The sequence below is a fragment of the Sipha flava genome, unplaced genomic scaffold (genome assembly GCF_003268045.1).
Source record: "Sipha flava isolate LNK unplaced genomic scaffold, YSA_version1 375_pilon_pilon, whole genome shotgun sequence".
NCBI classification, from domain to species: Eukaryota; Metazoa; Arthropoda; class Insecta; order Hemiptera; family Aphididae; genus Sipha; species Sipha flava.
This window is the reverse complement of record NW_020273083.1, coordinates 21,932-35,536: the sequence shown is the minus strand read 5'-3', so window position 1 is coordinate 35,536 and position 13,605 is coordinate 21,932. Positions and strand designations below refer to the sequence as shown.

The window sequence follows — 13,605 nt, the reverse complement described above, 5'->3', positions numbered from 1 at the left end:
AGTACCTAATGAGTATTTAAATGTAAATTAACATTAACAAATTTGGGGGTGCTAATTTTGAAAATGGGGGTGCTAAGCACACCCAAGCCCCCCCCCAAATCGCGCCTATGATTATTAGTATTAATAACATATATATTTATTAGATCATGAATATTTTAAAACAATGATATTTAATTTTATTAATTTTTTTATATTGTAAATATTTCAAAACAAAGTTTAAATTATAACTAAGTGTTAATTCATTTTTATGTTTGATATTATTACATTTTAGAATTATTTTTTATTTATCTTCATAAAATAAGCTGGAATGGCATTTAGAATTACAAATTCTGCCTCTTTCTTTACACTTGCATTTATTGGTCTTACTAAGCTGCGTACAAGTGCACTGATCTTATTTTTGTCCTCCTAAATTAAAAAAAGGCACGGGCTTCTACTAGTGAAATTAAATTGTTGTTACATTATCAATCTGTACACATTTTTCTTAAAAAATTGTAAATTGGTTTCTGCTATACAGTTGTTATAGTTTTCCTTCAGTTGTACCGATTTTATAGAAGTTATAATTTACTTAAATATATATTATAATGTTTATAATTTTTATAAAATAAGTTAATTAATAAGTTTTTTTTTTTTTTAATATATTTGACTTTATTATGAAGGATTACAATCAATACATCAAGTACAATAAATATTTTAAGATAATTCACAGATTATATTATTAATAAGTTATGAAATTATTACTTGATATTATTACGCTTAGAACACATCGAAGGTCACTATGTGCTCTATGCACATCTGAAATTTTGACTTTAACTGAATCTCCAATATTTCCTTGGCAAAATTGTTTTTTTGACATTTCCGTCAATTTTGTTGCTTGGAATTTTAGATTATCTAACAACTCATGTAAAATTTGGTTTATCGATATTTGTCTTGTTTTTGTTTTTTCAATTATTTGAATTTCATTGCATTCTTCGATTTCTTGAAATATTGCATTATTTTCATTGTAGTTAGAAAGAATTTGTATTGACTCTAATACAGCTTGTAGTTCTTCTTCGGATCTTAATTTTTTAATTATGTTTACAGGAAGTATTGTAGATATTAAACCAATTTTAGGGGACTTACCAAACATCGTTTCATACGGTGAATGTTTTGTACCATGGTGATAAGTACGATTTTTCACTAACTGGTTACTGGTTACTGATAACTTTTTTGATATGGCTCACAAATATTTAAATATGGCATTATTGTCTCTCTAGTAACATTTTTATTCTTTTTATTTATCTCATATTCCATGCGATTTCTACCACCTAGTCCAATAGATAAATGTGTTTCATGTAAGATTTTAAAAAAGTTCATTATAAGCATAATATTTTACATAATTACCTTCTTCAGTTATTGGCATAATTAATTTTTCGTTACCTTGTACTGTCATAACGTCATATTTCTTTATTAATTTTGTTTTTGTTTTTTTCTCTTGCTTTAATTGTTTTAAATTACTAAATATTTTGTAATATTTTATTTTATTAAGAAAAGTAGTAGTAGTATTTGTTTTTTTCACTTTAAATATTTCGCTTAAATGTTCATAAAATTTAAATTCCATTTTTGAAAATAACACGCGTCGCAGTTGTATGTGGAAATTGATGCGTATATATAGGTACAAAGTGTCTTAAAAAGCACGAAAACTTGACTGGTTAACTATAAAAATCTATTGTTGTTCATATTTTTGTCTGATTTTATCAACATAGACATCAATTTTATCAGTTTGATATGGCTATATGAGAAAACGTAAAATACTGATATTTTATACTTTTTTCTGTATTATACTCATAGTTAAATTACAATAAATTATTAGTAAAATATTATATAGTTATTATTATAAGTATAACAGTTATTTATTATTATTCGAGGTTCAAATTTCCCGAGCAGGACCAAATTGCTCGGCCAAAGTATACATTGCCCGGTATTCCATAACATATATATGATACCTAGTGGCAATCAGGTCATCTAAATAAGAGTTTTTCAAGTTAGAAAAGGGGGAATGAAATATTTCATACATTCTTTAGTAATCTTCAATATATATATATATATATATGTATGTATGTATTAAAACAAAAACCTTTAAATGTATATTATATTAAATAAGTTTAATAAGAAACACAAACATAAAAACATTACATTAAATAAATGAATGACATTTTGAGCTTTATCATTTACCATAATCCAATTTGAATTCCAATTCAATGATCAATCACCAAAACTCAGCCTCAGTAACTGGTCAAGTGAATTTAATTAATGTTTTGTTTTACAGATAATCGCTGCACGTTTGGATGAAATGATCTCCGAAGATAAAAAACAATTACCTCATATATTAGCATGTATTAATGACGAAGCCCTACAACGTGAATTGCAAACTGAAGACGAAGAAGAAGATTTTTTAGATGAAAGTAAAACCAAACTAAATTATAATATCGCTAATATCCCTATTCTTAATGTATTATATTAATGCACCCTAGCATCTGGACTTTCTCGAATGTTCAGTTGTCCAATGGTTCTACGGTTGATAGCGTGCATGTTATTTTTGGAAATAACATCATATTTGCGAGAAACGTATAGAAGTTTGCCAAAAACTCGACCTTCAAACCCATACACAACATTACCTATATCATCGAGTGCCTGGGAGAGGGAACGGCAATCTCATAGTCGAGAAGGAAGACGATGGTCGATGGCTTTGTCTTCTATGGGTCATTCGCAAGCTTCTGCACAAAGTTTGCAATCAATATCTGGTGAAAAGGAACAAGGTAGGTCAAGTATGTTCAATTTCGATTCGTCAGAAGTTATAACTAATTGCAGTGTTAACGTGCTACGAATTAAATCATAATTAAAAATTATTTTTCCTGCAGTATAAACATTATAGAGTATGAAAACTACTGTTGAATGGCGTAATAATAATACCAATATATTCAAAGATAGTTCATCGAGTTATGTTACCGACGTTACATTTTTGAATTAGCTTTCGTAGTTATAATAATATTTTTTAAGCAAATAAAACTTGAGTGTGCAAATATATTGTATCTTTGGCGAAGTTGAATGCTTGTTTAACGAATGGATGTCATTACTGTTGTATCGCAGAGATGGAGAAAAGTGGAAATGAGCTCTTACAGAGTCATTTAAAACCAGAAGAGGACGTTAGTCGAAAAAGTAGCGTCATTGTTGCTACCACTGTGTTGACCAAACTTCGCAGACACGCTAAACTAATAAAAGAAAAGCGCGGTATGAGCTTCACAACAGTGTTACTGACCAATAATATTGCACTATATTAAAAAAAAAAATAGTTTGCATGGAACATAGTCCAGAACTAATTTTTACCGATGCTTTTTTCCAAATTAATTTGTATTAAAATTTGTTTGATTTGTTTGTCTTGCGCCTTGTGACAGAATAACATTTTGCTTTGCATTCCCAATAAAAAATTTTCCATAGCAATAATATTTATGCTTTTTGTATCAACTAATTTATAATATGTAATTATTATATTTTCCTGTCGTGGCTTAATGTTGTATACTATATACAATGATTACATCTGACTCGAATTAAAATAATTAAAAATATTCGATATCTTTTATTTATTGATTGTAATAAATTACACCATTTGACTGAGTATACAAGTATATGGAAAATAACAAATATAACTTAAAATAGCTGATCAAATAACTAACACACACAAATATATAATAACCTTAAATTTACATTTTAATATAAAATCTAAAATGTATTGAAATAATATGGTATCTAAAACTTAAAAATGACTAGACTGATTCTGACAAGTGAAGAAATTATATAAATCAAATTAAATACTATCTGATATGATTCCATCATTTTCAAACAAATTCGTTTCACACGTTATTTTTGAAATTAAGATGAAAATAAAATTAGGTTGACTAAACTATGTCCTAAATTATTATATTTACTATCATAAATTGTTACAATAAAAAGTGTCTTAATTGATTTTATTAAAAAAAAAATATATTTATTACAAAAATAGTATAGTCTCAAAAAAAAAAAAAAAAAACTGTGTAATATTTATTATGAAATATTTATTTATAATGACTAACACTTAAATTATATTCTACTAAAATATTCAATACACATATAAAACTATTCTATCAGAAAAATATATATTTTAATATTGTTTTTATTTTTATTAATGGTTATTATTGTTGTTATTATCAATTTGAATCAATCTGACTTGATATTTAAAAAAATAAAAGTCAAAGTAAAATTTTTTTTACTTTGTATATACAGTAACTTTTCCTTATATGTAAATACGGAACTTCTGATTTAAATTCATGCATCATTAAACATAAGAATTATATAAACAAATAATTATATTTCCTCAGGCTTTCCACGTTCAAAATGTATGACTGTATTACTATAAATTATACGATCAATCATGAAACGGTGTGTACATATGTGTATGCATTTATATTTATGCACATCATTGACCTAATAGTTATACGATAATTGAAACTTTTCAATAATAAATAAACTCATTGAAACAAAATTGAACTAAAAAAAAAGTTTGAAATGTTTATTTTCAATTATTACATATCATCCAATATCATTCAACTTGCCCTTAATAATGGTTTTATAAATCATAAAAAAAAAAAATAGAATGAAAAAAGTATAGATCCTTTTTTTCAATAATCTAAGAATAATTATACTCGTAATATTGTATTATTATTAACTTTATTTACATTATTTTATCTAGATATAAATATATAAATAAATTATATTGTTATCATCTTGATTAATAATTTTAATAAGTTGAAATCGAATGGTTGATAGGACATTGTGCAAAGAAAAAAAAAATACCTAGAAATGTTATAACTAAACTTTTGTACCCTATTTAAATCTAAATATCTGTATACTTATCATTGTTTGGAATTCATATAATTTTTTAATTCGTAAATCTATTACACACTTACGAATGTGAAAATGAAATATTGTTTTATTATAATATTATTATAGATATATAATTATATTGAAATGTATCATTTACGAAACTGTTGCATTTGTAAATATTATACTCTACGAGTCACCTTCTAGCCTGTATGTATTAATGATTAGAATCATAGTTTTGCACCTTATTATCAACATGTGAATTGTCTTATAGATTGAAATCGGTTAACATTTTAGATTGTTTTGATCTGAAAAAACTACATAAAATATTTCTTCTACTCAATTTAAGTATACTAGGTCTATATGATATGAGAAATATATTTTTGGAAACTATTTCTCTATAATATTACTCTCCAAAAAAATTACACTACCTACTTGACATTTATAAATTGTTCTATTATTATTATTAATATGATAAATTATATTCATATTTGATTCTTAAATACAATTGCTGCTATGTGTCTATATTATGACCCATAGTTTTCACAATAGAAATGTCTAATGATATTAACAGTATCATTTATTTGTATATACATTAATGTATTATGATCTTATTAATTTATCTTTTAGATATATCTTATTAATACCGAGAAAAATAATCTCAGTAATGCACGATTTATTTCTTATTATCTGAATCACTTATTTGCATAAATATTTATATTTTGTAAGATTTATTGATACAGTATAATGTTTATATTATATATTATTTTCCTCCTTGATCTGTATTGCGATCCTTTACCATTCAAAAAATCAAAATCAAAAATAATTTATAATAGAAATAGAAATGCACACAATGTACAAAGTATCTATCCCAATTATTAAATAACCGTAAATATTAGCATTGGTAGAATATTTAAATTATATGTATAGTGTAATCTCCATAGTCCGATGGTGTTAATTTCAATATCTGTTTTATATTGTTCAAGAAAAGATAATTTTTTATTCGTATATAAGAATTATTATATTTGAGAACCCGATTATGTCATGTAAATGTCGAAGTATAGTTTACGCATTATTTTTATAAGTCAGATTTTTCAATTATTTAAAATCATATTTTATATGTTTATAACAACGTCAAATTGAACCTAATTTAACAAAACCAAAGTTTATTTATTGATAACTTATTAATTTATTAAAAAAAAAAAAATTTAAAAAATAAAAATTTATAACAGTTTATTACAAATTGTATTTTTTATAAATAAAATTAATTTTTTTATTTAATTTCCTTTTTTTTTTATACAATATCAACCAATTTACATATTAATTCAATTATCCGATAATGTCTTGTTCTCATAAGTATCAGATTACCAAGATTACACTACATACATAATTTTTGTAATAATTTTTTTTTTTGTATACAGTTATTTCCACAAATTATAAGATTTATTAATTTTATTTTCATCTGATTAGCTCCAGCTGACAAAGGAAAAACATGTATGAAACGTAATGATGGTGAATCTGGACAATCAAATGAAAATTCTAATCCTAATGTTCATTTTAATCAGGTAAATAATTATTGTGAAAATAAATGTGCTATGAATGTATAATTAACCTTTTTTTATTTTAGTGTGATGAAACTGGATCATCAGTAAATATTGATGATAAGAAAAATAAAGGTTCAAACCAATCATCTGCTCATCCTTTGGCACAAAGAAAAAGTATGGCAGGATCAATTAAGCGATATAGCTTGAAATTACGAAGAAATACTAAGGAAGGAATTAAAGAAATGATGTCTTCTGATGGAGATTGTACTTATTATTTTAAAATTTATAAATTAATAATTAATCAAAATATAATAAATGCTTTTTTTCAAGATCGAAGCGATACCTCAGACGGTTGCGCTCCAACAGTACCTGGAGAAGCCAGTGGTGAAGATGAATCAGCAGCAATGATGAGTGATGATCATGCACCAATCAGTCCGTGTGAAAGTAATGAGACTGATGATACGACATATTTTATGCCATGGTTAAAAGTAATAATATTGCCTATAATAAATTTTTAAATATCTAATAAACAGTGCAGTATACAATTCGTTTCGTTTATAATTTCAGACTGTTATTGAAATAAATAAATCGTTTGATCACAGCTGTACTCATCAGTCATTTTGTCATCCATTATGTTACAAAAGACAAATGAGGTCTTGTTCAAGACTTATAAAAGCTATTAGAAAGGTAATATTTTAACAGTATAAACACATTTTAATGAATTATTATTGTATTTTAGTGAGTAATATATATTATTACCATTAATTATTAATTATTATTTATTATAAAGGTAATAATTTAACAGTATAAATGTATTTTAATAAATTATTACTGTATTATAATGAGTAATAAATATTATTATTTGATTTATTAGTACAATGCTACTTTTATTATTTTAATATTTAGTTATACGGTGAAGAATTTGGTTTAATGGCATCAATCGAAAAAAATGGAGATCCAGATGATATTAATACAGTAACAAAGGTCGATATAAAAAAATACTTGCAAATACCGAGCTGCCAATCCTCTCCAAACAAGCGAAAAGATAGTCTCGGAAGAATAGAAACGTATACATTATTTTATCTTAAACTTAATGAATTTAGATTTAATTTTTATATTTGACAGTTCTAATTTACTATATAACCTTGGAGAAAGTTTATTAGCTACTAAAAAAAGGCTGTTCGGATCTAAATCAAAAATTCACGAAAAAAAAGAAAATAAAAATAAAAATAAAGAAAAGGATGACCCACCCGTAATTTTAAAATATATAAAAAATCAAGTAATCCAACAATTATTTCAATGAATTTGAATGTAAAAAATTATAAATGATATTTTTGATCAAATAGGTACATGACATATTTCATTGTTCAATGGCTCTACTGATAAAAGCAGCAGTGGTATTAACAGAAGAACAGGTATTGGATATCTTACCAATTGCATGGGAATTTTTATTGGACTCTAACCAAGAACTAGTTGCATCATCTTCGACTTTGTTCATAATAGCAGCATTTAAAGCTCCACAAAAATGTATTGAGTTAATCAGCAGTAGCTTAACTAATAAAGACTCAACAATTAGAGCAAATGCAATACTTAAGTAAATACTGGATGAAATAATAATATTCATTTTTGTATAATATTTCATAAACGTATCTAGATATCATGTTTTATGGAAAAATCGATTTCAACCATGGCCTCGAATGGAAGAAGGCGCTCACAGTTCATTTAGAATTCCTCCACCTAGTATAGAATTTACTTTAACTTCGCCAAAAATTGGGATTGAATGTTTACCGATTGTCGACCCACCTTGGATGCCACAAGTAGAAACTAAAGTGGAAGAAGTGACAATTGGCCAGGATACTCATGTAAGCTTTTACAATAATATTTCTCAAATTTATGAGAAAGTATGAAAATTTAGATAATTAATAAAAAAATTTTCATTAATAATTTTATTACAGAGATCATTAGTGACAGCTACAAAAACTCGCAAAAAACAACAAACAGAACTCATTAAAATGGCGTTGGAAGCTAAAGAAGACCAAAGAAGAAATGAACGAGAAAGTTTTCTCATCACGGCCATTCCTATTAACAGTCAAGCAGCACATGAATCAAGCATGCATCATGGTTCATCTGATCCAGAATATGAAGAAGGTCAATCAACAGGCATTTATCTAAATTTCATTAATTATACTTCATTCTTATCATATTTTATATAGGTGTTGAAATCGACGAACATGAAAATCCATTACGTGTCGCTCACCATTCGGTTCAGTCTGTAACTGCGTTATTTCCGTCTGCTCTTTGTTCTGCAGTCATAGAAATTATATCACTATTAAATGATCCGGCAGTTACAGCTGATGGAAGTTCAGTATGTGAAACAGCTTACCAGGTATAGATATCTTCATAGACATACCTAATTTTAATACTTATTTTAAGAACTGTATAAACTATTCAGGTCATATGGGACTGTTTGGTTGAAGACTGTAATTTATTTTTACGTTTTGTATTGGAGAGACTAACTAGAGACAACCAAGAAAAGATGTTCAAATTATTACGTCACTTAATACGCTTTGTGCCCAAGTTACCTCATCAAGCTGCGTTTATTTTGTATAACTATATTATTGGATACGTTATGTTTTATGTAAGATCTCCACATGAAGAGGGTCAAATAATGATTGGTTCTGCTTTATCAATTTTGTGGATGGTATGATGATGTTATTATTGTAATCTTAAAGTTCATACTTCGAGACATGATCAATTTGCTGTATAGGTTGTTCATAGTGTACACGGTATAATGTTTAAAGATTTAAAACAAATACTACGAAAAGAGCAATGTGACGGATCTATTTTACTTACTGCTAATGTTCCTTCGACAAAAAAAGTTGTAGTGCATGGTCCTCAAGGTAAGAAAAAATAATTATAAATCGAGTATGCAATAGTTGCAGTAATACGTTGTAGTACTATTAAACTATTGTAATTATATTTATTTTAATAAAAATTAGGCTTATCATATAATAGAATTAAGCTTTTAGTGTTTAAGTGTTAGAATATAGTCTCAATACGTAAAAACTATAAAATTAAAATAAATATGTAAGTTATATAAATAAATGCTTAACCTCTTTTTTCCTTTGAAAAATCGGCAGTAAAATCGTCATCTTAAAATGCCATTAAGCAGTGTTTCAAGAAGAAAAAAAAAAGCTTAAACTGAAGTTTTATCATATTAATATTGAACGACTGGCTTTTAATTAAGAATGCAATTTAGTTGCGATTTTATTAACTATATATATATAGTCATGACATTATATACTATATAGTATACACTATATACCTATTAAAATCTTAATTTGAAAGAGTCATACTTTATAAATATAATAATACTCCAGACTAAGCATTTATATTTATTTTTATATATAAACTATTTATTTATATATTAATTTACAAGTATTAAAAATGTATTCATTTTTATTTTATTTTGTATTATTTTGATAATAAATATACATGTAAAAATTTAACAGAACAAATGTCTGGAGGTATTCCATCTCAATTTCCTGTTCAAGAAGACACTCAGTTTTTCCAAATATTGAAAGAATCTTTAGACTTTTTTGGTATACCTGAAGAACGTCACAAAGAATTTTTCCTCGTTAATATTAAAACTCGTAAGTATAATACAAACCTTAATAATTTAATACGTAAGAGTAAATAAAAACAAATGAAGATACACAAAAATATTATGACTTTCAGGTCAAATTCATAATCCAACTTCATATGTAAGAGATTATTATTTCTTCAAAAGATCACAATATCCTCAATTAGAATTAATTCAAATGGATCTTATTGAAGCTTTTAATCAATTACAAAGTCAAGAACTCATTCATAAATTCATTGAAATTGGAAAAGTTCTTCTAACATGGGCAATTTTAAAAAATGTTGATATGGTAAGAAATTTTAGTAAATCTAAGCCATACCACAATACAAGGAAAATCATTGTTAGTATATATAAATTTATAACTTAATCGTTTTTAAATTTGAAAATAATGTAGGTATACATATATGTAAGTTGTGATTTTAAATTGTACTATTTTGTAGTTCAAAGAAGCAATTCAAGCCCTTTACAAGAATTCTAACTATTTATAACGGTCATATAATTGATGTAATATTACATTTTAATATTATATTATTATAATTAGGTATTATTACCAAGGTTAGTAATATATGTGTATAAAACTTTTTATTCGTTACACATATAATCAGGACCGGTGAAAACTTCTGAGGGCCTCAGGGCTGCGGGAGTTTCAGGCCCCCTTCCCTTTGCAATTATTTGACCAAGATGCTCCAAGACCATTTGTAGGCATACGCGTATCAAGACTTTTTTCGCAGAGAGTGCAATCCAAACCATAATAATTCTTACGAACTCAATAAGGTTGTCCGAGTATGGTTTAACCGGTCTTTTATTAAATGAGTGAACTCAGGAATCGTAAACAAAAAAATAAAACAATTCCAGGACTTTTTCTAAGAGACCTTTTAAACACATCCATTACGCTATCTTAACGTATCCGACGAGTATTTCATCTGGTTGACCATTATATCTTTAATCGTGATAGTGATATAGGTAAATGATTACAGGATATCCGTGTTATTACATTCATATACATTATAATAAATAATTATGCGGATTCACGTTGGTTTTGCAAAAAGTTAGTATGGGTTTGCGGCAGTGGCCGCTTTATCGCAAGTGCATAGGTACCCTGCTATTCCCGTGGACACGCTGGGTATGGCCGTTTTCGACCAAAAACATACCCTTCACTTTTCGGCCGATTCACTTTTTGACCAAAATCGTACCATTCCCTTTTCGGCCGATTCATTTTTCGACCAAAACAAAAATTTATGTAAAAAATTTAAAATAATAATATAATTATGTACAACTTTCCTCAATAATTATTATAATATTAATATAAAAGAAAATGATATTTTGTGTCTAGTTTTGATCTTTTATTATAATGAAAATTGTTTACATTTTTTTTTCGAAAAATCGGAATTTTAATTTTAAAAATTTTAGGACTTCGCTCGTTATGCCTACCGGATCCATTCACCAACTCGAAGACTTTTGCTCCGAAAACCCTGAATCGTTATTAATATATTATAGTAGTTTCCATCATAATCAAACATTGTATATCATTATTTTATTATTTTAAATTTATTATATAAATTTTTGTTTTGGTCAAAAAGGGAAGGGTACGATTTTGATCGAAAAGTGAATCGACCGAAAAGGGAAGGGTATGGTTTTGGTCGAAAACGGACTCACCCGACACACCTATGCTTGTAGGTATATGCTTTGGTACAACAAAAACATTGTATACGTAGCCGAAACAACGGGCCCTCTCGGACGTACGGACCCCGGGGCTCTAGCCCTCCCTGCCCCATCCTTTCGTCAGCCCTGCGTATAATATCCCACGTATAAAACGCATAAAACATATAAAATGACTAAAATATATATGGTTTGTTTTCGAAATTCACTCTTAAAAATTAAAAATAATTCTTATTTTAGATATTAAGTAAGGTTTTTAATTTTTATACATAGTAAAAATATATTTTACTACTATTTTATATTATATATCTACTTTAATTTTTCGTTTATAATCTTAAAGTTCTTATATTTAAAGTGTTACAAATATCACAAGTACAATGAATTTACTATAAATACGTCCGCGATAAAATAATGATAATTATAAATAATAGATTAATAGCACCACAATTGCTTACTTATAATTTATATTTCCTTGTTTTATTGTATTTAGATTTAAAATGTTTAAATTATAAATGCATTTTTGTTTATAAGGAATTTTATTTTCATACAGTATAATACGTGTTTTATACTATACCGTATTTTACTTTTTAACCCTGAGTATTACTATTGTTAATGGTATTAGATTAGTATTAAGTATTGTTTAACTATAGATATTTATAAGCAAAAAGAACTATAAAATAACTATTTATTCTGTGTTCTTGTCCATATAGGTCGTACAAAGAGTGGTCTTCTTACACGAAGAATTAATTAAACTTCCTTCGTTTCCAAGAAAAGCATTAGACGCAGACCTTGATTTATACCAAGGTGGAAATATGGGAAAAGTAACTAATATAAATTATACGATCATTCACTTTATTTATAATTAAATTAGTTTTCGCATATTGTGATTAAATACTAAAATATATTATTTTCAGGAATTATTAGGGCTTGATTTGTTACATAAATTTACCTGGGTTCGATTACTTGCTCGAATGTTTGAGGCGATGGCTGGAAACTTTGCTTATTCAGGTGATATTCATTTGTTTCTGAATGTATTAAATGGCGCAGTAACATTACACAGTGAAGATTCTTGTGTATTGCGTTATGTCATGGCTACGTACATAAATGCTGCTCGTAATTTCAAAAACATATTTTCTAGCAATGGGTACGTAACATAAATATTTACGTAATAAAATGTTTATGTTTTGATCATACTTGAACTTGCAGGTATCTTTTAATTATTCCAACATTACTCCAACTATATGCAAGTCACCACACAAATAAAATTGTTACTCGATCTATTGAGTACACTATAAAACAATTTTACCTAATGAATCGTAAACCATTTATACTACAAATGTTTGGAAGTGCATCCAGCATATTAGACTTAGACGATGTGACTAATTTCGAGGATTCAAGTCGAGTAAATAGTTTATATTTTACTATAGTTGATATTAGTACTTCGTATTGTTTCACGTTGTTTTAAAATTACGTTTTTATGTAACATTTCAATTATTTTATTTATTTCTCTTATATATATATAACAGTGAAATAGAATACTCAATTGATTATTGAATATATTCATATGTAATAAGTAGGGCTCGGAAGTTGATGTATTTTGCATTTTTTTTTTTTTTTTTTTTTGAACTTTTTAGACACTGCTCTTCTGGCCACAAATGTGTTTCATTAACTTGTGATTCTGAATAAATAATTTTAATTTGTATTCTTTTTTATTTTTTAATATTTTTAGTAATTTTTACTGATTTCACACTAGTTCACTTCTTATCGTTTCTAGTTGACCATTATACCGATAACTTAAGATTTGTCCGATTTTATCTTGCCGATTACATTCGTAGTTGTTGTGTTGTAGTGAATATTATTTTACCC

The 13,605-nt window shown here is 26.6% G+C and overlaps 1 protein-coding gene across 1 annotated transcript in view; it reads left to right on the top strand.

Moving 5' to 3' along the window:
* The window catches only part of LOC112688088 (protein unc-80 homolog), a 41,467-nt gene that overhangs the window by 19,410 nt on the left and 8,452 nt on the right, over positions 1-13,605 (top strand). Inside the window, exons 28-47 of the mRNA XM_025561102.1 lie at positions 2,306-2,441; positions 2,511-2,795; positions 3,127-3,267; positions 6,364-6,458; positions 6,521-6,701; positions 6,768-6,925; positions 7,005-7,124; positions 7,344-7,504; positions 7,563-7,716; positions 7,784-8,031; positions 8,092-8,299; positions 8,393-8,585; positions 8,651-8,823; positions 8,890-9,138; positions 9,205-9,337; positions 9,950-10,090; positions 10,176-10,369; positions 12,450-12,560; positions 12,654-12,883; positions 12,946-13,141. Of these exons, the coding sequence (XP_025416887.1) occupies positions 2,306-2,441; positions 2,511-2,795; positions 3,127-3,267; positions 6,364-6,458; positions 6,521-6,701; positions 6,768-6,925; positions 7,005-7,124; positions 7,344-7,504; positions 7,563-7,716; positions 7,784-8,031; positions 8,092-8,299; positions 8,393-8,585; positions 8,651-8,823; positions 8,890-9,138; positions 9,205-9,337; positions 9,950-10,090; positions 10,176-10,369; positions 12,450-12,560; positions 12,654-12,883; positions 12,946-13,141 (3,507 nt within the window). The remainder of the gene's footprint in view (positions 1-2,305; positions 2,442-2,510; positions 2,796-3,126; positions 3,268-6,363; positions 6,459-6,520; positions 6,702-6,767; positions 6,926-7,004; positions 7,125-7,343; positions 7,505-7,562; positions 7,717-7,783; positions 8,032-8,091; positions 8,300-8,392; positions 8,586-8,650; positions 8,824-8,889; positions 9,139-9,204; positions 9,338-9,949; positions 10,091-10,175; positions 10,370-12,449; positions 12,561-12,653; positions 12,884-12,945; positions 13,142-13,605) is intronic.